General features: G+C 34.6%; 2 protein-coding genes across 7 annotated transcripts in view; both read right to left on the bottom strand.

The window, feature by feature from the left end:
• Positions 1-2,848, bottom strand: part of srcin1b (SRC kinase signaling inhibitor 1b) — a 52,967-nt gene extending 50,119 nt beyond the window's left edge. For all 6 annotated transcript variants that reach the window (XR_016149239.1, XR_016149241.1, XM_089125700.1 and 3 more), the window contains exon 1: positions 2,613-2,848. The gene's annotated coding sequence lies outside the window, so the exon portion shown is untranslated. The remainder of the gene's footprint in view (positions 1-2,612) is intronic.
• A 3,111-nt stretch (positions 2,849-5,959) lies between these two features.
• On the bottom strand, positions 5,960-21,141 carry grb7 (growth factor receptor bound protein 7). The gene is made up of 15 exons (XM_039685202.2): positions 20,920-21,141; positions 18,896-19,058; positions 17,336-17,471; positions 16,160-16,316; positions 13,478-13,599; positions 13,283-13,357; positions 13,062-13,199; positions 12,864-12,974; positions 11,123-11,221; positions 10,937-11,011; positions 8,816-8,935; positions 7,184-7,241; positions 6,992-7,079; positions 6,816-6,909; positions 5,960-6,713 (listed from the first exon to the last, which is right to left on the bottom strand). The coding sequence occupies exons 2-15, from the start codon at positions 19,054-19,056 to the stop codon at positions 6,522-6,524; spliced, it is 1,626 nt and encodes a 541-aa protein (XP_039541136.2). The 5' UTR covers positions 19,057-19,058; positions 20,920-21,141; the 3' UTR covers positions 5,960-6,521.
• Positions 21,142-22,696: the final 1,555 nt, after the last annotated feature.

Here is a 22,696-nt window from a genome sequence, read left to right as displayed (position 1 = left end):
TGCCACGTATTTGCATCTTAATGGTTTGTGAAGATCTTAAAGTGTGCAATGTGAAAGAGCTTCTCGTATCCCATTTTCCACATGCTATACCAATTTGTAAGATGGTCTTTCCCAAAGAGTGTGAAAATGACAGTGCAACTTTCAGAAACCTGTTTGGAAACAATCCCTATTTTCACAATTCAGTTTGTTGCCGTCTTGGTGCTGCAGCAATGACACTCTCTTTACCTTATTCTCTTGTAGTGTTTATAGACCATAAACCTTCAAACAAACTGCAGCCTAATTTTAAATTCTCTCTCCTGTTTGCAAGCTTAACTCAATATAATTTAAACTCGGCAAAAGGCGTTATCAGTTCAGCTCAATTTTGCTATAAACATTTCAACAGTTCAACGAAGTTTTAACTAACATGCTTGACAAGATTCTTTTCATAACGTTCTCCTACAGTAGAAGAAGACGATCGTTTCACACTAATGCTCGCTGTAGCTCCCCTTGTGGCAACACTGAGAATGCAACACATACTTATGTTGCTTTATGAACCGGGCTGAAACATTTCAGAACACAACAATGAATAAAATCGAGCTTGCTTTGATAAAGCTCTTTGATTTCATAGTGTTAAAGGTGCAATATAATAAAGGATATTGAGTGACAGATCAGTTTTTGTCATATTGAAACATCCAAGTGAAACGGGTTATCGGAAAAGAAAGGAATGTGGTTCTATGAATTGGATGGAGGTCGATTGTAAGATTTAAGCAGATAATGTTTAGAGAAGTTCGGCATACGTCACCAGAGAGAAGTCTGTCATTTCACTGAAGATCCAGTTATGAAATTTTAATATACAAAATATAATCAGCCGGACAGTATCGGAGTACATTTATGGACGAAACCATGGATAAAGAAGACGCAGCGGGTCCATCCCGGGAATGTGCCGACCCCGTGGCCCCACCTCGCCTGACTATTTCAATTTTCTTAAATGATAAATATAGCAACATGGTAAAAAGATGAATTTGACTTGATTTTACTTTCAATTCCATTTCCATTCTCAAATGTATTGACATTAACATTTTTCATAACTCCATGTAGGACGTTTCTGAACATAAATGTAAGCACTGTGGCAGTAGTAATGCAATATTTAGAAATTGTACTCTCAAGCACTTTTAAAAACAAGTACTTCAGGACTTTTCCTCAAGTAGACATCCGACTGTAGTACTTTACTTGTACTTGAGTCAAATTTAGCAAGGGGTATCTGTACTTTTACTCAAGTAATAAAGCTGTGAACTCTGTCCGCCCCTGCTTATAATAATGTCATAAATTGGGATTCAATCACTCAATTCATATGGATTAGTTTTACAATCTCTTCATGAACAGTTTGAAGCGCCAAAGTGGTAGTTGCGTAGTTGTCTCGTGAGTTTGGAACGACACGAGGGTGAGTGATTAATGACAAAATTGACATTTTTGGGTGAACTATCCCTTTAAGTAAAAATGAGAGCGAGATACAACCACTATAGGGCTGAATTGATTGATCGACCCTCGCCTGCTATAGTCCAACGTGTCATCTAGTTATGATTCAAATGATCTCAACAATGGTGTATTCGAATAAAACGTTCCTTCCTCGTGGATTTAAAGGGATCGTTGACCAAAAAATGAAGTCTAGTACTCAATGTAGTTCCAAACCTGTACGACTTTCTTCAGTGGAACACAAAAGATATTTAGAAAAATGTCTGTGTTTGTTTTTTGTGAAAGCCAATTTTGTGAATGTATCTTCTTCCAAATAACTTGTGCCCAACAGAAGTAAAAGATGGCTGATTTGTTATTTTTGAGTGGACTAACCCTTTAACTGGGATCAAGCCATACAGCAAAGGAAAAGCCAATATATGATCAGTTGGGGCGATTACGCAACCTGACATTATTTGGCGATGTATCATGGATCGATGCGCAAGTCTCATCATCCATTCATCCCTTTCTCCACGGCTCAGTTCTCTCTACTAGGCATCGCCTTCCTTAATATCCTTTCCCTGTCCTGTTTTTTTATTCAGTTTATCGTATGTTTTCCCCTCCCATCTCATTGGTTGATGTCTATGATGTTTCCATGTTGACCTCTCAAATTTAAAGTGCTGCACACTTCCACCTCAAAAGCCTCTCCGTTCCGTCAGCTATCCGTAAATCTCATTTTCCTGCAGAGGACGGACTTTTCCCTCTCGGATCACTTTAAGAGGGTCTTTCTCCCCGTCTGTCTCTCCAGCGGTCTCACTCTCTCTGCGGTCCGTGAAATGATGAAGAGAGACGGCATTCGCTCACACACTTACAGGAGTTCACATAGCGCGAGTCCATTACAGTGCATTAAAATCCATGCATCTATCTGTCTCTCTCTCTCTTTCTCTGCCTGTCTGTCTTTCCGACTAGAGCAGAAAGTGCCTGATGAATATTGATTGTTTAAATGCAATCAAAACTGGAGCTTCAGCCTTTAGGGGGAACAAAACATGGACACAAACCTCTCTGTCAGTGTGAAGCCAGAACAGTTTGCTGTTTGTAAGGTAAATTGAGCATGAAGTGCTTCATGATGGGAATAGATGGGGATCTTCAAGCCTACAGGAGAACGGTGATGCAACGCCACATACCTGCTGTGCTGTCTGTCCTCTCCACCCTCGGTTTATCTTTCAGTGTCTCTCAGCTGTCTTACGCAGCCTCGTCCTCCTTCATTTCTCCTGTAACACCCATCCTGATCTCTCTCTCTCTCTCTCTGTCTGTCTCAGATCCGTGTCTTCAGTTGGAACTGTCTGCACTAGCCTTCGTGGTATGTGTGTGTGTGTGAGTGTGTGTGCAGGTCCGCATGGCACAAACCGAGCTCATCTGATATTCATATAAACCCCCACACCACCACCAGCACCCCCTCCTCCTCTTAAAGGTACAGTGAACCAATACACTACACATATAGGCTGAGCAGGTTCCCGGATTGAACCATCACGAGGAAAGAAGGGGGAGGGTTGGATGGATGGAAGAGGGGGGAAATGAGGGATAATTGCAGGATAGCTACATTACATGAACTGAAGAGCTACAGAAAAATTGAGAGAAGAATTGGTATATAATTTATCTAAAATATATTCCGGTAATGTATATAAAATATTTGTTTTGCTGTATCAGTTTATTAATCTTTACTTATCAATATGAAGAGTTCAGATGCAAAAGCCTCTAAGTGCCATTTGAAATTTTCTTCTAGAATGATCATTTTTATCAAGCTTGTATATTTAAGTTCAGTGATTTCACTTAAATGGCAATGATAATTACCATTAATTGTTATTTAAGTGAAATTACTGAACTTAAATATACAAGTTTGATAAAAATAATCATTCAAGAAGAAAATTTCAAATGGCATTTAGAGGCTTTTGGATCTGAACTCTTCATATATTAACATACTTGCAAAAATTAAAATAGTATTTAAATAAACACTATTTTTACTTAGTAACCCTCAAGTGGGTCATGGGGTCTATACAGCCCCAATTGACTTTTACTCAATAAAAAAAAGGTTCGGAATAAGATTTTGTGACTTTTCATAATTCATACATTATCTATCTATACACACACAAAAAAACTGGGCTTGATTCGGTTGTTCTGAAGGTATGTAAAAAAAAATGTTTACACTTCTGGTCTTCGGGGTCAATATGACTCCACATTGAAATTAATGGGAAATGTGAAAAAAACTAAATATATTTTCTTCAAAAAAAAACAAAAATTCTGGCATAAATCTGAAAATTTTTACACAGAAATGAAGGCCTAGTACTAGAGCATACATGCAATATCATAAAAAAATAATAATATTTCATATGCAAGCTAATGGTGTAGTTGAGGAATTGTGTGGTACCATATATGGATACAGAAGTACTTTATATCTCCAAAAACACAGCATTAATGAATAGATGAGAAGTAAACAAAAAAAATGATATATTATTTGTATGATTAAAAATGTATATTTTTTTTTGTACAATTAGTCAATCAATTGTTGGGGTCGTATAGACCCCGAAGCCCAGAAATGTAAACAGGAAACGAAGACCATTTGAAGGTTAATTTAAAATATATTATAGAATGATATAATAGTACTAATATTTGAATAATATAAAATTAAATAAATAGATTAAAATAAATATATTCTAATAAAAATGAAATAATTATATTAAACAAATGATACACAATCTAAGTAATGTTACTTCTATAAAATAATATATTTTTAAATTGTTTAAACATTATATAATTCTACATTAATACTAATATTTTAGCAATGCAAAATAAATCTTTTGTAAATAAATTAAATACTTTATATACAAATTTTATAATTTAATTGCTAAAATAATTTATAGTAGCACAGACATGCAAAGGCACTTTGGACAGGACAGACGTTCGTAACAGAAGCTGAAATTCAATCCACTTGTGTCACTCTAAACTCTCAGAGTCATGTGTCATGAGCTTCAGAAGAGAGACAAACTATTTCATTTACATATAATACCAACCTCTCCTGAAATGCACTCGATGTTATCCTTAAAACAAACAGGAAATATAATATTATGCTACTGATAAAGCACTACAGTTTAGAGCTAAGGCCAGTTCCCTTTGAGTTGAGGCTTATTTTAATTTGAAAGGTAAGAATGATCATAAGATCTCCGAATTAAATTGGAATAATTAATCTAACTCCTGATCTTCCTCGAGTGAAATTAATTTGCACCCATTTAGTGCACGGAGATTAAACTCTTCCTGTGTTGTTCTCAGTCTGTGGCCTAGTTTTAGGAGTGCTTCACCTTGTAAACACCACGGTGAGATAGAGCCTGCTGTGTGTTACTGTTAATGTGTGTGTATGATAAAAGTGTGTGTTTGTGAGTGTGTATTGTAAAAATTTGGAGATTAAGCTTTTATGCAAGTTTGGGAACATTGTTCAACCTTAAATAAATCATACCTCATAAATAAATAAAAGAGGTGACTGACCGGTTGAGTGCGGTAGGTATGGCGGCGCTACGGCAAGACGGAGAAGACAAAATACAGAGAGGAAAGTCACAAGCAAAATAAATATAATGGCTGTTCAAAATGAACAATGTGGAAACTATTTGAATTGTTTTCCATAAATACATCCATACATGCAACAGTTTGTTTGCCATCATTTTATAATGGATTTATCATAAATAATAGCAAATCATTTTTTGTGATATTAAAGATTATCTTGATTGATAAATATCATTTGAATGAAAATTGTAATATAACTTTCTTCCATTTTTATCTGCAATGACTTTATGCATTACACTCTTCAATTCATTTTCACGCTATATTGATATTTAATATTGTCAGGATGAATAATGTGCCCTTCTCTGATCACTGTCTTCTTTATTTACCCTTATAATATATGATTCATCAACAACTGCGAGGTGATCACCCCATTTACATTTCAATACATTTCCATTAGATTGTATGCAAGTCATGCAAATATATATTTGCATGACTCACATATATACATACTTTAGCATGGACTGATGACCTCACATGAATATGAAAGGAATAATCTCCATGGCAACAACACAGTGGAGACCTGACAACTGATGTATTGGTGGTCAAGTTAACTGAAGCATACAGAAACACACACACTGGGCTAACTGGGCTATTTAATGGGGACTTTCCATAGACAATGATTTGTATACAACTTTGTATTGTATAATTTTAATTTGATTTATAAGCTTTTCCTCATGGGGACCAAAATATGGCCATTTATTCCCCATAACATAGGGTTTACTAGGACCACACACACACACACAATTAAAAACTACTCAAATAATACAAACACTCCATTTACTTATTAATGTTTACTTCAATTTGGGGTCATGATCATAAACTACATACAAATAAGCACAACTGTCTGTCAACCATCGGAAAAAGTACTAAACAACAATAAGATAAGAGTGAACAAATAGAAAATACAGAATAAAACAAATATTAACTGGCATCTATTATCTCAAATATCTGTATTATAAAATAAGAACCCATAAATTACAGTGTTGAGCAAAACAACCCATAAAAATATGAATAAAAATAAATCTGCTACATTGACGCTTTCCTCTGCAACTTCTAAGATGCATTAATAATATATCCCTGCTTGTTTATGACATAAATGAACAATTGAGAACTCCGAGTTGACAGGCCTCGTCATGTGCAGCTATTCAAAGGTCCAGTGCGCCACCTAGTGTTGAAGGAAGGAAGAGCAGGAAAATCCCACGTGTCGTGCTAGCCTATGCACTTTCCAGTGTAGAAAAATAAAAATAAAAATATAGGATCTGGATAAAAGAATGATGCATACAAAATAGCTTGTAAACGAACAGTACAAAAAACTATTAGAGTATTTTTTGGTTAAATAACCCATATTAAAGACCCGTAAAGCCAAAAGTGCGCTACAGGTGATAAGTATATAAAATATAAATATTAACACTGCGGAGTGTCCTGACGTCCACTGTGAGTCATAAACTGAAAACTTGAATGGTCCAGAAACTGGTTCTGGGTCAGTTAGGTCTCAATTTTAGGGAAGAAGTCAAAGTTGAAGGTTCAGAAAGTGCAATGCGAGTGCAGGGGTGTTTGAGACAAACAGGCAAGATCCCGCGGTTGATCTGGTGAAACTCCACCAACTGCAGCAGATCTGTAAACAGCGTGAGGCCATCATCCATAGTGAGGAAGATTCCTTCCTCCTCCACTAACTACAGAGAAAAACACACCAAGATGAAGAGATCTCATGTAAGCAACTGCCAAAACAGATGTTTGCAAACCGTGATGCACAATGAGAAATAAAAATGACTTACGGGAATGATGATGTAGTGTTTGGTCTTCATTTTATAACACAAGGACAACACAAAGCACATACTGTGCAGCTTACTGTCACGAATCAAAAACATCCTGCAGAGAACGGAGAAAACCATTTAAATACAACTTTACAGTACGAACGTACATAAGCAAAAAAACTCCAGATGATTCTTACCCGTCCACCTGACCCTGCTCCTCCAATAGCTTTTCAGCTTCAGCACGAGACAAGCCCCCATGGAACCACGGCTGAACCCGATTAACCTCTGTAGATACACACACACACACACACAGAAAGATTTGACTATTGAGAGATTCTTTCTTGTTGCTTATATGTTGTAATTTATCACGATGTTGACGTGAGACGCACCGGGGAGATGTGGAATATGACCTCTGGTGGTTAAATTGTGGCGTAGCGCTTCTCTCTTCTGAAGTACAAAAACACACCATTAAAGAAAAAGATCTACATTCATCAATTAATTTGATTTTTAATTGTATACATTATTTATTTAATGAGTAATTTCATTTTAACTTAAAAAATGTGTAAAAAGTGACAGTAAAGACATTTAAAACGTTACTAAAGACTTTGTACTTTTTTTCTATACATCAAAAGAAACCTGGAAAAAAATGATCACAGTTTCCAGTAAAATACAAAGCAGTACGACTTTTTTTTTTTTTCAACAATAATAATCAGAAATGTTTCTTGGGCAGCAAATCAGCATATTAGAATGATTTCTGAGTAATGATGCTAAAAATGTAACTTTAACCACAGGAATAAATTACATTTTAACACAAGCAATAGAATATTATAGAAAACAGTTATTTTAAAATGGTAATATTTCACAATATTACTGTTTATACAGTGAGCAGAAGAGACTTCTTTCAAAAACATTAAAATATTTTACCAACCCAAAACATTTGAAAGTTATATTTTATCATTCAATCATTCATATATATATACACTACCGTCAAAAGTTTTAAATCGGGAAGATTTTTTGTTTTTAAAAGAAGTCTCCGCTGCTCACCAAGGCTGCAATTATTTGACAGAAAAATACAAAAAAACAGTAATATTGTGGAAACATTTATGATTATTATCCATGTTGAAAACAGTTTTTTACATTATTATTTCAGGATTCTTTGATGAATAGAAAGTTCAAAAGAACACAATTGATCTGAAATGGAAAGCTTTTGTAACATTAATCACTACCATTCAAAAGTTTGGGGTCAGTAAGAATTTATTTTTTATTTTTGGGGGAAAGAAATTAGAAAATACTTTTATTCATCAAGGATGAGTTAAATTGATCAAAAGTTACAGTAAAGACATTTATAATGTTAGAAAAATTATATTTTAAATAAATGCTGTTCTTTTGAACTTTCTATTCATCTATTCAGAATTTTCGGGGGACTGTTTTCAGCATTGAAAATAATAATTTATGTTTTTTGAGCATAAAATCAGCATATTAGAATGATTTCTGAAGGATCATGCGACACTGAAAACTGATGTGTAATCAGCAACAGTAATGATGCTGTAAATTCAGCTTATATTAGAAATAGAAAACAGTCATTTTAAATTGTCATAATATTTCACAATATTACTGTTTGTCATTTTTTTCATCAAATAAAGCAGCCTTGGTGAGCAGAAGAGACTTCATTTAAAAACATAAAATAAATCTTACTGATCTAAAACTTTTGACTGGTAGTGTATATATATATATTCATGTGAATTCAAGATAATTGCGACATTTTATCCCATCATCTCAATGGTACCCAATCAACCCGAGATATATGTACACATTCTATTATTTACTGAATATACTGTATGGAATAGAATATCATTTAAACATCGTCACACGAATATCATGCAAACTCTTGCTTATTATAAATGCATAACAACTGATCTGGAAGGTGTTCACAGCATGTTTCAGCACTGTCTAGCATAAATTCAGTTTACAAAATGGATTTTCATAGTTTCCCTCGAGCACATGCACATGCACATACACACCCGCCAGTTGTGTCCCTCCTCCTGCTCTGCATTCTGGGCCTCGTGTGGGTTCTGGATCACTCGTCCGCCGCTCTTCCCTGAAAAATCCATGGCAACCATCGACGACTCCATGTCTGTAAACTGAAGTGGAGTGTTACGTTCCACGTGTATTTGTGTTTTTTTTTTTTTTTCTTCTCTCTGTGTGTCCATTCATTGTTTTCAGGTGGCGGATTGCTCGTTGGCTGTGCGTCTTTATTGGGATCACGTGACATCAGCCGCCTCACCAATCTGCTGCTGCGACGTTGAGCTTAAAAAGCTCATTCATGAGACTGAAGACAGATCCTTGCGAGATCCCGGTGGTCTCTGCAAGATCTCATCGAACTTTTTGCCAGATCTCAGCTTGCTTATTTCTACAGAGCTAATTTGTAGAATGTACCATTTCGACGTGGTGAGGTGATCGTTAGCTCCACTGTTTGAGTAGCCTAACGTTTGTGAATGTATTAGCTATAGACGAATCCGGCGAAACTACCGGAAGTAAGCGGGCGCCATTACTGAGCTGTTGCTGGGTAGCGTTGCGCCATTGCCTTCTATTGTTTTAGTTGCAACTTGCGTCCATTGGAATAAACAGCTCACGATTTACGACTGTCACTAACGTTACAACGTTAGCCCTTGTATAATGTCGAGTGGGTAAACAGTTTCCGTTATAAATTGTTTCAATGGTGGCAGTAAAATTTCAATTTTGAAGAGAAAACATTGTGAATACCCTGGGTCGACTGCCCCTGTCTGGTGCCGTACGGTTTACACAGATTTCCTGGGCGAGTACAAGACGCGGACATTCGCGTATAATAACAATTATTTAATGACATAAGTAAAAAATATATAATAAATGTGTGATATAGTGATCAGCAAAATCTCCTCTCTTGTTATTTTTTCTATTCAATTTACATGCTATGGTCATTAAATGGCTTTCCTGAGCTAAATGTAACGTTATGTGACATATTTGTTCTCCTGCTGTTATATTGACCTCTTTCCATGGTTTAAAAACAGTAGTTGGTCGATATTATGTATACTTTCTAGCTGTAACGTTACCTTACCCATGCCCGTTGCAATGTAAAAATTAGATAAATAATGGACACAAATGAAAAACATGAAATTGTTTATTTGATTTCATTTATTTATTTATTTATTGTTGCCAAATGGACAGATCTTTTTTTAGTTTCCTCGGTAGCAAACGTTAGCCTAGCTTGCTTGCCAAGCTATTTTCATAAATAATCTGTAAGATCGTTTGTACCTTCATCTGTGACTGGAGGCCAATGTCTAACATCATCAACCCAACAAGTCTGCCTGGCTGTAGCTGTCATCAAGGGTGCGTTATCACCTTATCTCCGAGGTTTGTTTACATACCGGTGCATATGTCTATGCCGGTGTAACAGCTCAGTAATGGCGTCGCCACAAGATGGCAGCCTACACAAGAACGCTCGTCGGATTCGTCTATAGGTTTATTTGCGTTAATGCTTTAACAGGCGTGATATGAGTTTTGATATGTAAATGAGTTAGATGTTAATCATTAGTTCAAAGTTCTGACCATGGGGGACATATTTAACATCAACGGGAGGTAGAGTTAATTATTTTGTTAATTAGGCGTGGAGTGTTTTGTCATGATTGTATTTTTGTTTTTTAGGTAGTATAGTTTAGTTAAGGCGGCGCATCCGCCGAAGATTTCGGTTTTATTTCTACATTTTTCTTTGTTAGTCAGTTTAGAGGGACGACTAAAAAAATTAGATATTATTTTTATGTTTTGATTATTTCAATGATTTGACAACACTCCTTTTTTTAGTACTCTTATTTTCATTTGTGTGGTTTACTTCATTGTTCATTCTTGAGAAATAAACGTCTAGAACGTTAAGTGATGTTTTCTTGGTGTTCTTTTCTGCATTCGCACCTCAAAACAGTGCTTCACATTTATGTTACGTAATCATCCCTTTTACCAGCTTTAAACACGTAACATGGAGGAAGACAACACGTGTGATGAAGATTGGATGGGAAGATCAGTGGATAACTTCAGTCTGTTAAAAGGCAAGCTAACATATGATATCAGAATATAGTTCACAAGTTATGGAGATTGAGGGATGTTTACTGTACCTTTGAGTCTTGAATTCTCTGAAGACGGGCGCTGGCCTGGACGAGCTGGTAATTCTCCTGGAGATGATTCCCATGCTAAAACACACACACACATACACACACTCACTCACTCAAATGTCTTTCATTAAAGGTTGCAGATGGAACATTCTTAGCGAGTCTGTGTGTGTGTGTTCAATGTTCATGTACCTTAAACAATCTAAAGGCTGTGATCCAGCACGTCCGACTCTGCTCACTGTCGGCACACATCAGCTTCAAATCCTGACAGCGAAACTTGTCTTTTGAGGCCTAGCAGACAAATACATGCACATTTACATGTTCATTGAAGTGTCTACATGAGAAAACACTATAGACCTTATTCAGACCAGCGCCATGACAGGTTATGAAAGTGAGGCTGTGAGGGATAGACTTACCGTGTTTCCAATGGCATCCGCTGTAAAAAGCTGAATAAAGCGGCTAGATTACTTACAATTTTCCACGGCTTACATTGTCAGGAGTTTTTTGTCAACTAAAATTTCTTGGAAAGATATTTTTCCAGTGTTTCATGAGCAGAACAATCCGAAAACACATTAAATAACAGTACAGCCCATTGAAGAGATGCAAGTCTATCCCTCACAGCCTCGCTTTCATTCTCATTAAAAATCAAAGATGCCGCCTCCGTGAATAAGGCGTATAGAATTCTATTGCTGTAAAGCTAATTATAAATATTATAGCTCTGACCAATCAGAGCAGACTCTTGGAAAGGAGGAGTTTAGAGAGACTGAAACCTTTATTGGACCATTTCAGACACTTTGAGAAGCGAGCTGATGCTGCACTGTATATTATGAGGAAGTTCAAGTGTTTTTTTGTCCTTGCATGCATGTAAACTTAATGTAGGAGACTCTAAAATAAAAACAGGAATCTTTAAAATAGCATAATTTCTTTATTTAAGAATAGCTTTCATTTTAGCATAGAGCCAGGCCGATATTATCGGCCGATATTAGGCATTTTCTAAAATTCCTAATGGCCGATAAATTAATATTTCAAAAATAAAATAAAAAAGGACAAATCACGCTTCAACCATATCATGAGTGTTGTCAAAAAGTGCAGGTAAAGGGATAAGCAAGCTGACATTGTAATTATAAAGTAGCTTATAACTATAAGACAATGTAGGGACTAATTATTATTTTATTTATCAGAACTTTAACATATTTGGATGTTCCTCTGTTCTGTTGAGACAATAGAAACAAGTTTCTTTTTAAAATGCATTATCATATTATTTTAGTTAAAACTCATAAATAACTACAAATAACTAATGTTAGGGAAATCTGTTAATATTTTGTTGTGCGTTTCCGAAATAATAATACTAATAATAATATCGGCCGATATATCGGAATATCGGATTTTAAAACCAACAAATATTTGTATCGGTATCGGCCTTCAAAATCCTTTATCGGTCTGGCTCTATAATGTAGGGACTCTGAACAATCTTCGCCGATGGGTCAATCATAAATTAATCCCCACAAATATTATTCTGACAAATGAGCTAATTAATTTTTACCTGTTTGTAAAACATGATCTGTGTAATTCATTGCAATCAACTTGTGGTTTATTACCAAGATACACATGCATGCATGCAGGTAAAATAACATCTCGTCCCTTATCGGGAGATTTAATAACATGTAAGACTGATCTGATCCAAACCTCTATGAATAATTATTATTTATGAAAGGCAAATTCCCCATGATCGGATCCACCCACAGTCTTTACAATGATCTTATTGGTCACTGTGAATTCCCTAAAACTAAAAACATTTTCGTTACATCAACATTTTCGCTAATTCAAATGTATAATATAACAATAAGTTAAAATACTAAAAATCACTAAAAATATAAAGGTACAAAAACTTGATATCTATAAAACTGATCACTGATTCTCTGTGCCTGCTTACTTTAATGCAGAAGACGTGTGCTTCAGGAGCGCCGTAAAGTTTCCGGCCATTGAAGACTGTAAACACATCCAGATCTTGCAGATCTCCGACGAACTGCAGGTGTCGAGGTTCCTGCAAACACACACATGCATCCAAATTTGATATGCATGTCTGTGTGTATACACAGTATACTGAAGTCATTTTGTTTGTGTGCGGCACCTTTGATTGCCCTTTGTTGGAGCAGTACAGTCCAGACCGTCGTAAAACAAAATAGAGTTTCTTCCAGGATTTTTTCGAACCCCCTCTCACATGGAGAAAGTCTTGAATCTCTGGACAGGAACCACAGTTCAACAAGTTCTTGAAGAGAGACAGACATATACTGGTTTTAAGGAAGATGTTTATGTAGATTTGATGTTTTTAAAAGCTCTAGATCCTCATACCTGGACCAGCTTTGATGATGTCGTGCCTTTAGTGACATCAGCGCTATCAGAGATCATGTGCTCTGGGAAAAATGACTGCATAATAGGGACACAAACACTTAAAAACACAAACATTTTCTACTCGACCATCGTAGAAATAAAATGGATTGTGATTGTACTCATTAAAATGGCATCATGCTAAATGTTTCTTCATACCGCAGGTTTTTTGAAGAACTCGTACTTGGCGTAGTTTTTGCGGAAGATCATCTTAATGTCGCTGTCTTCGGGCCAGGATGACTGTACCTTCACCACACGCTCATGGTCTTCCAGACAGCGTTCTGGAAAAAAAAAATTCACAATGCAAGTGTGAATGCAAAGGCTCCTGAACACTCACAATAACATATAACACTTATTCATGTCTGTCTATCACCTGCGGTCCTAGAACACGATGGTTCATAAAGGTGGACACGATTTAAGCTTTTAATGTGAGAAAAACAAATGGTAAATTTTTCTAATTAATAAATACATTTCCTGAATTAAATTCAAATAAATTCGTTTTAAAAGGTATATTAAATATTAATAAATGAAATTTAAACTAATTGAATTAAAACTAATTCAACTGAATTCAAAAAATAAATAAATATTAAGGAACAAATGGTTGATTTTTAAAAAGTCAATACATTTCTTAAATTAAATTCAAACAAATTTGTTAAGGAAAAAAAAAAGAAACATTGTTAATTGGTTAAATGGTTTATTTTATTACATTAAAATATTACTTTTTTTGGATTTTGAGAAAAAAACTAAACTCTTTTGTGGACTTCAATTTATTAAAATTCTATTATTATTAGCATTAAAATTGAATTAATTATTATAATTATTATTAGGGCTGTGCAAAAATTAATTGCGATTAATCGCATCCAAAATAAAAGTCTGTGTTTACATAATATATTTGAATGTGCTGTATATAATTATTTTGTATATATAAATACACACACATGCATGTATATATTTAAGAAAATGTATTATTCATATATAAAATATTTATATAATATTTTACATAATATAGATTATGTATTTATATATATATATATATATATATATATAGATAGATAGAATTTAAGCGCAAATAATTGCGCTTATTGCGCAAATATGCATGCATAGCTATTTATATATACAAAATAATTATATACAGCACACATATATTATGTAAAAACAGACTTTTATTTTGGATGCGATTAATCGCGATTAATTTTTGCACAGCCCTAATTATTATTAATATAATTACTATCTAATATTATTATATTAGTATTAAAATTGAATTAATTATTAAACACATTTTTACCAATTAAAATGTCATACATAAACTTTTTAAACTTTTATTTTTTATTGGTTTATATCGATTTTTGTAAAACACACACACAAAAAACAAAAAAAACAAAAAAACAGAACAGAACAAACCGGTCACTAGGGGTGTAACATACAATTATGTTATACACAAACTTTCATTAACATTATGTTAATATCAAATCAGGGGTTCCCTTTTCTTCCCCATACCCCCTCCCCTTTCCTTCCTTTATAGTAACATCAGGGGAAAAATTATAATTGTCCTTTCAAGTCAATAAAAGGTTCAGGGTCCCATTATACAACATACAAGCCAGAATATTTTCATTGGGCAAGTATTGTACATCTGAAGAAAAAAAAAAGGGTTCTCAATATAGTATTACCAATCAAATGTAAATGAGGAAATAATAAATAAAAAAAATAAATAAATAAAAAGAGAGAGGAAATAACACTCACAGTATCTCCTTTTGTTCAATCCCTACTCGTATACCTTAGCCACTTTGACCAGTACTTGTAAAATTTATCCATGTTTAATCGTAAAGAGAAGGTCAGTTTTTCCATATCGTATATATGACTTACAATCACTATCCACTCATCTTTTGTTGGTGGACTCTCTTGGAGCCATTTCTTAGTTATTGTTTTTTTACTTGCAACTAATAATACATTAAGTAGGTATTTGTCTTGAGCATTAAGGTTAGTTGGTATATTTCCTAAATATATAGTACTGAAATTGTACTCCGTATCAAATCCCAGTATCAATTTTATTTCGGTCACTATCTCTAACCAAAAGGACTGAATCATTGGACATTTCCAAAATATGTGAAAGTAATCTGCCATAGAAGTATTACATAGTCTCCAACAGAATGCAGAATCTGGATTACCATTCTGAAAATATTTTCTTTTGGGAGTAATAAAGAATCTTATGATATTCTTCCATGAGAATTCTCTCCATTGGTTTGAACTGGTGGTAGTATACTGCGTTTTGCAGATGTTTAACCACTCTTCCTCAGATAAAATTATGTTCGTTTCCTTTTCCATACATAAACTTTAAACCAAACTGTAATTTCTAAAACGAAAGGTTCTTCAAACCCAACACCTGTCAAAAGCGTAACTAAAGCAATTATAAAAGCCTGTTTAACATGTTGGTTGGGTTGCTTTCAGTGCTATTTTCCACACAACAGCCCTAGGCCAGATTTCCCTCAACGATGAATCAAATCAATTCAAAAACACAATTAGACATGTCAGTATTTTAATTTAGAAACAAGCTGGAATTTGAAATGGCATTTAGCGGATTTTGTCCAAACAATGAACGTGCAATGAAAGTGAATGGGAATTCATATGAATAAAACACTAGAAGGTCAAAAATCAAGTGAATGCAAACAACAGAGTGCATGCAAAGCAGCAACCCACTGTTTTACAATTCAAACATTTCTAGGTGAATGATGCCATTTTACATTGCATCATGAAAGTATTTATGTTAAGTTCAATTATGGAAGATCACAGGAGAGTAGTGAAAGTGTATCAGTAATTGCATTTAGTACCATCCTCGTATCTTACCCAGGCCCAAAGCAGAGTGATGTTCTATGAGGGCCCAGCTCTCCTCGTCCATACAGTGGATGCTCTGTGCTAACTTCTGACAAACCATACGTGCCGTCACGCCAGATGACACCAAGAACGAACGACTGTGTTTGGCGTCCCCGAAAATCCGAATCACCTACAAACACACAAACATACAAAAGAAGCTCATCATTAAAGGTGCATTGCGCAAGTCTATGAGTTTTTGCAGAACTACACCCCCTCTGGCGACAAGCGAAACTGCAACCAGAGGAGCTGTTCATAACCAAAGGAGCATCAGCCGCACAAATCTTTTGTTACAGTCACAATGTCTTCAGAGGTAATAAAGTTATAAATCTGCAAGTCATTTTAAAAATATGAAAGGAAAGGAATTTGAGTAAATTACACACTTATGTGTGTGTGAGGGGGAAACGGGGGTAGTAGAACTCTCCTTGTTGAATTAACTGTATCCACTTACGATTGTATCATTATGGAAACACGTTCATGAACAATATAGGTTATTACTTTGATCCCGTTTGAGCCCTAGAGCCGACCGGATATCTCTCCAATTGTTGAAAGCTTCCCGACGTCGACTCTCGTCTTATTCTGACGCCGGCGCTAGACAAACGTTTTATCTTCTCTGTCTGACGTGGAGTTTGCGTTGGGGTTTGGAATGGACTACAAGCCGGTCTCTTTGAGTCCATCTTCTACTTTTGCCGAAAGTTGACTAAAGTTTTGTCGCTCGAGTTGTCTTCGCTGATACGGAGAATGGCGGCGAATACACAAACCTGCCAGACATAGCCAAAGTCTGTCCCGAATCACTCTTATTTATTTTACTGTTCAGGATTATAGAGGCAATCGCAGTGATCAGAGAAGGGCTCTTTCAGCCCAATTGTTTAAGCATGCATGGGTTAGAAAAACGGGTATTTTTAAGTGGAAATGTTGCGCAATGCACCTTTAATCTGTCAGCAACAAAGATGCAAATGCATCTGACATTCCATGTTTCAATTTGTTTAGAGTCATTCACTTTTTTGAGTTCCAAAGAACAGTTGCAAAGTTTTTCTTGAGAAGGCTTTTAACTCAACTGTGTGTGTACATGCATGTTGTTTTTCCCAAGAGGATGGCGTGTCTTAGCACCTGCCAAGGGTGTCAGCGATTAAAGCATCCAGCCGTACTTACATGTGTGAGGTCTTTAGAGCCGAGAGATCCGGTCAGGACCGGGGAGTGCTTCGGACTGCACAGCTCCGGAAACGGATTGGGTATCAAAGGTGCAGATGAAGCTCGAAACTCTTCTTTTGGTGGAAAACTAGAATCACTAGACCAGGAAGAATCATAATAGGAAAGCATCACAAATATGTCAACACATTTTATTTCCGTGATCTGATATGTATACAGTACCAACGAAACAGGATTTTGTTTTTGTTTTCATAACAGGCAAGTTGTAAAAAGACCAGCAAGGTAAACAGCGTCAATCCAGCCTGTCAGTTTACCTTGGAATGCATATAAACTATTATACAAAAGTAAACAAAAGTAAATAATATATATATATATATTAAATGAAATAACATTATTTGTGTAAAAACAAATAAAATCAACAAAATTACATCTTCAAAATCAACTTGCAACTGTTGACTTTGAAACGGTTTAGACACTATATCTAGTTATAAAATAACATATCATAACAAATATTCACAGTAAGATCAGGAATGTTTACTAAAAGTAAGTTGTGCCAATCTTGATTCCATGTTGACATTAAACTATTCAACTCGGAACTGCTTATAAACTATTACTATAGTTTAAAATAAATTTATTTAATGGATTATATAATAAAGTAATTTATACTAAATGAAATAATAATTTATGTTAAACTAAATTAAATCAACAGAATTACACATTTAAATGCAAGTTTGAACTGTTTGAAATGGTTTACTTTTAGACACCGTAATCAAATAAAATAAAATAAAAAACCACCAGTGTACACATACTCAAGAAAATATGTAATTAAGCCAATATTGATTTTATGTCCAATGTTGCCATTAAATTCAACTCGGAACTGCTTATAAACTATTACTTTAGTTTAAAATAAATGTAATTATATAAAATAAAATAAATTATATTATATAATAATTTATACTAAATTAAATAATAATTTAATTAAATCAACAGAATTACACATTTAAATGCAAGTTTGAACTGGTTTACTTTTAGACACAGTAATCAAATAAAATAAAATAAATAAAAAAACATCAGTGTACACACACTCAAGAAAATTATGTAATTAAGCCAATATTGATTTTATGTCCAATGTTGCCATTCAATTCAACTCGGAACTGCTTATAAACTATAGCAAGTTAGTTTAAAAGGAAAGAAAAGAAAAGATAAAAAGATTTTTTTTTTTTTTAAATCACAATGAGACCAGTTATATGTATAATAAATTAGACACAATCTAAACTTTAAATTATAGTTGGAACATTTTATAAACTATTGCTATAGTTGACAAAAATGTGAATTTATTTAAATAATATAAATAAATAAAATAATAAATAATAAAATTAAGCAATTTATATTCAATGAAATAAAATTATGTAAAATATAAATAAAGTTATTTATAAAAATAAGATTAAAAAAAAGAATTACATCATTGTTGTTGTTTTTTGGGGTTTTTTTTTTATTATTGTAGGTCAGTTTGTATGTTTATGATTTTCAACCAAGCAATCAGCACCAAGTGCCACAAGTTACCTGAGGGTGTTTCTCGTGGTCAGAGGGATCGATCGAGGCGTCGACATCTGAAGGATTGGGGATGATGAAGAACATTTGACAGACACTGAATCACTAGACATCGTCTCAGCCGTTGACCTCTTAAGAAACTCTTCCCCCTCTGTGCGACAGTCCTTCTCCATCACTGCAGAGAGAGACAGCACACACACAACGATCACTTGACCACGTCCAGGTGTGATTCATGTACAACTGCTACTCTACACCATCCACGTGTTGCAAGATTCACAAAACATTCAAACATTTTCCTGCACACCAACTTTCCCTTCCCAAAATAGATCTTTATTCAACACGGCAAAACCTGATTTACAGCCAAGAGAACAATACGTGTCAATAATGTGTAAGAGAGTGTTTAGGTTACACCTTTCACAATGGTTTCTTATTATTGGCTGTTGCTAAAGGAGACAGAATTGTTGACTGTCTGATCACACAAGAACTTGTGAACCAGGAATCTGGCACTGACACACCCCATTCACGACTTGGCAAACACACACTCATTATAAACAAATGCTTGTCGACACACTTCTCAGCAAGGCAAAGTGCTCTGACGTAGCTTACAAAAGCAAATCAACCGATCACATGTTCTAATACTCATGCAACTACACACATTACACACAATTCCTTTCTTTTTTGTATCTAACACACTATGTTACACCTGTCAAATTAAAAGGGTGATGTCACTCTCGGGCAATTGTCTATTAACAAAGCTGCGGGCTCTACTTACATCCAAAAACAACGTGCTCAAAGAGAAAAGAGGATTTGTGGATTTCTCTTAAATGTGCATCAGAAACCAGACTAGCCGTTCAGAGAGGTTGCATGTTGAACAAAGTCAATGTGGCGCACAAACCAACAGGTTGGAGAAATGAAAGGGTATGCATGATGCGCTGTCAAACAAAGTTTATTCTGCTTTAAACTGTTGTTTTGTCACCTAAAATTATGTTTCAAGTAGCCTATAGTAAGACTATAATATCATTTAATGTAGCATTGCTTTACATAAGATGAGAACAACTGGCTTCCATCAATAAAAAGTAAACAAAATTCAATATTATCATTACTACTAAATTCAATTATTCAGTGTAATATCCCTGAAACAAGCAGTTTTCCACAACTTTTTTTTCTGTCTTTAATTTACGGTAACGGCAAAAGAGAAAATTGACATCTTCACCATTCATTCAAATTTGTAAACATATTACGTAGTTATGCTTTTATTTGCAATATATTTGCAAAAAAACAAAAAAACAAAATGTTGTAATCAATGTAATAAAAACTGAAGCTGTAGTTTACCCCATTTTTGCCCCAAAATGTGTCAGATAAATACCTTGAATTGACCCAAGTGTTTTGTTCTTCCCTCATATTTAAAAATTATTAAATATTTTCCTCATATTTTGATGATTTCATCAAACTTCAAAACAAATCCCAATCTTTTGGCCACTATAGGCCTATGTCATATTGGATATTATTCAACATTAACATTAATATTAGGCTATTAAAGTCGCTAATATTATTATTTTAAGACCAATTATTACTATATTATGTAATAAAACTGTATATGTCTTCTCTATTCTTTTCACTGTTGTAAACAGTAAATGGTCAAAAACAGTATTTATCAACATTTATGGTATTCGTAGGCTACTATTACTAACTAAAAAGTCCCATGTAGGCTATTAGTACGCAAACTAAACCACAGTTCGACATTGAAATGATTTTTTATTGAATTAATCATGTCATTCTTTGACAGTGAATACATTAAAGTAGCCTACCGTTGAAACGCATTAACGTTATAGCAGTAATGTGTAATCAGAACTCAAGCAAAACATAATTCTCCTCACTAACCTTTGAATATACAGTTAGGACATGTATTAATGAACAGCTCAGGGTCACAATTTCATCATGAATCGGAGACTTGTACGGTTAACAGTTTGGTTTCTGTTCTGAGTTGTTGACATGGTGTAATAGGCAAAACAGTGTGATAATACAAGAAGGCTCACCTAAATGTACACTGTCCACTTGTTGTTGAACTATTGAACTCTGGTATCAGTTTACGGCGACACAAGCTGAAGTTGTAGTGTTTGTAGAGTATTTCATCCAGCCGACACGAGGAACATCCTCTTTACACTCCTGTCGAGTTTCGTGTGAAAACAGAAAACACCTCACACACACGTGGGCGGAGCTCGTGAACACACACAGCTGCAGGAAGGGCAGGTAAAGTTCATGCCTACACACACTTAACAGACAGGTTGGTGATGAGGTCATGCTGGTCCTTCTACTTACTCATTTGTAACTGGCTGCTTCAACTTGATACTTGTCATTTCCTTTCAGATTTTTTTAAGAGAGACTAGTTCACCCAAAATTATCATTCTGTCATCATTTACTCACCTTCATGTCAAGCCAAACCTGTATACAAGGGCCTAAAACCAACGTTTTGCCACACCTGCCACTGCAGTGACTTAAAGGGATAATTCACCCCAAAATTAAAAGTCATTAAAATGTCTTATTCCCTTATGTAGTTCCAACCCTATGTGAGTTTCTTTCTTTTGTTGGACACAAAAGAAGATATTTTGAAGAACTTTAGTAATCACATTTTCCTATGGAAGTCAATGGCTGCCATCAATTATCTGTGTTTTTTTCTTCGTCCATTTTGTTTGATTAACATTAAAAACACAGACAGCAGCATCTCGCTTATGTTCATTTAGACATAACCTACTATGTTTGCATGGATAGGCACTTTTGCCTTTACATTATTTGTGTGAATTTGTCAACAGAGCTGAGTTTAGTTTAGCTTTATGGGCACACATAAGTTACAACTTTCCACACAGCGCGCGAGTAACGAGCTACATTGTGTGGACAAAGGTAAATATTCTTTAAGATATTTTCTGTGTTTGTTCGATGAAATAAAGTCATACATGTTTGGAAGGACATGAGGGTGTTTAAATTATTAGAGAAGTGCCATTTTGAGTGAACTAGCCTATCCCTTAACGCTGTCCTTTAGGCAAATTAATAGAAATTCTAGTTAATGATGTCTGCTAATGAAATTTGAAGAAAACATCTCTAACATAAAGCCATAAACGTGTTCAGTGACACACCTTGGCCCACATTAAGCGCCATGTCATATGAAAGTTGAATCATTGAGCAACCATTTAAAAAACAAATGAATGAGGAAAAAATTACCCATTACATTTTCATTCCAAACCTGCCAGGAAAATATTTTAAATGCACAATATGTAATTATAGTGAACATTTATATTTCTATACCTGGATAGATTAATTAACAAAATTATTTTTTTACCTGTCATGAAGAAAATTTAATATAAATTACAAAATAATAATACTCTTCAAAACCGGTTTTATCATAAATAAATTCTTACCTTTCTCATGGACAGCTGTGTATCAGGAGCTCTTTTTAAAATATAGCCTATCATGTCATAAAAAGAATTCAGTTTACAAAATAAAAGCACAACAAATCTAGCTAGCTGTTATTAAAAAATCCTTACCATAGTAGCCATATTTTCCAGCAAATTATCATAGTTACTACAGCTATTGTTAAAACTAATTTAATATGGCATCTCATTTAAACAATATAAAAAGCTCTCAAATTCTGTCCAGCCATTTAGCCTAGATGTTTGTGGCTAATGCCAAGCACAACTTTAAAGTATTTTGTTTACAACCATGGTACATTTTTCAGTAACTATTTTTAACATTAATAAGAAGAAATTAAATCGACATATTAGAATGATCTCTGAAGGATCATGTGACCCTGAGGACTGG

Source organism: Pimephales promelas, chromosome 22 (genome assembly GCF_988280905.1).
Source record: "Pimephales promelas chromosome 22, fPimPro1.hap1.1, whole genome shotgun sequence".
Classification (NCBI taxonomy): Eukaryota; Metazoa; Chordata; class Actinopteri; order Cypriniformes; family Leuciscidae; genus Pimephales; species Pimephales promelas.
Note: the sequence above shows the minus strand (reverse complement) of the source record. Positions and strands in the feature narration are given on the sequence as shown.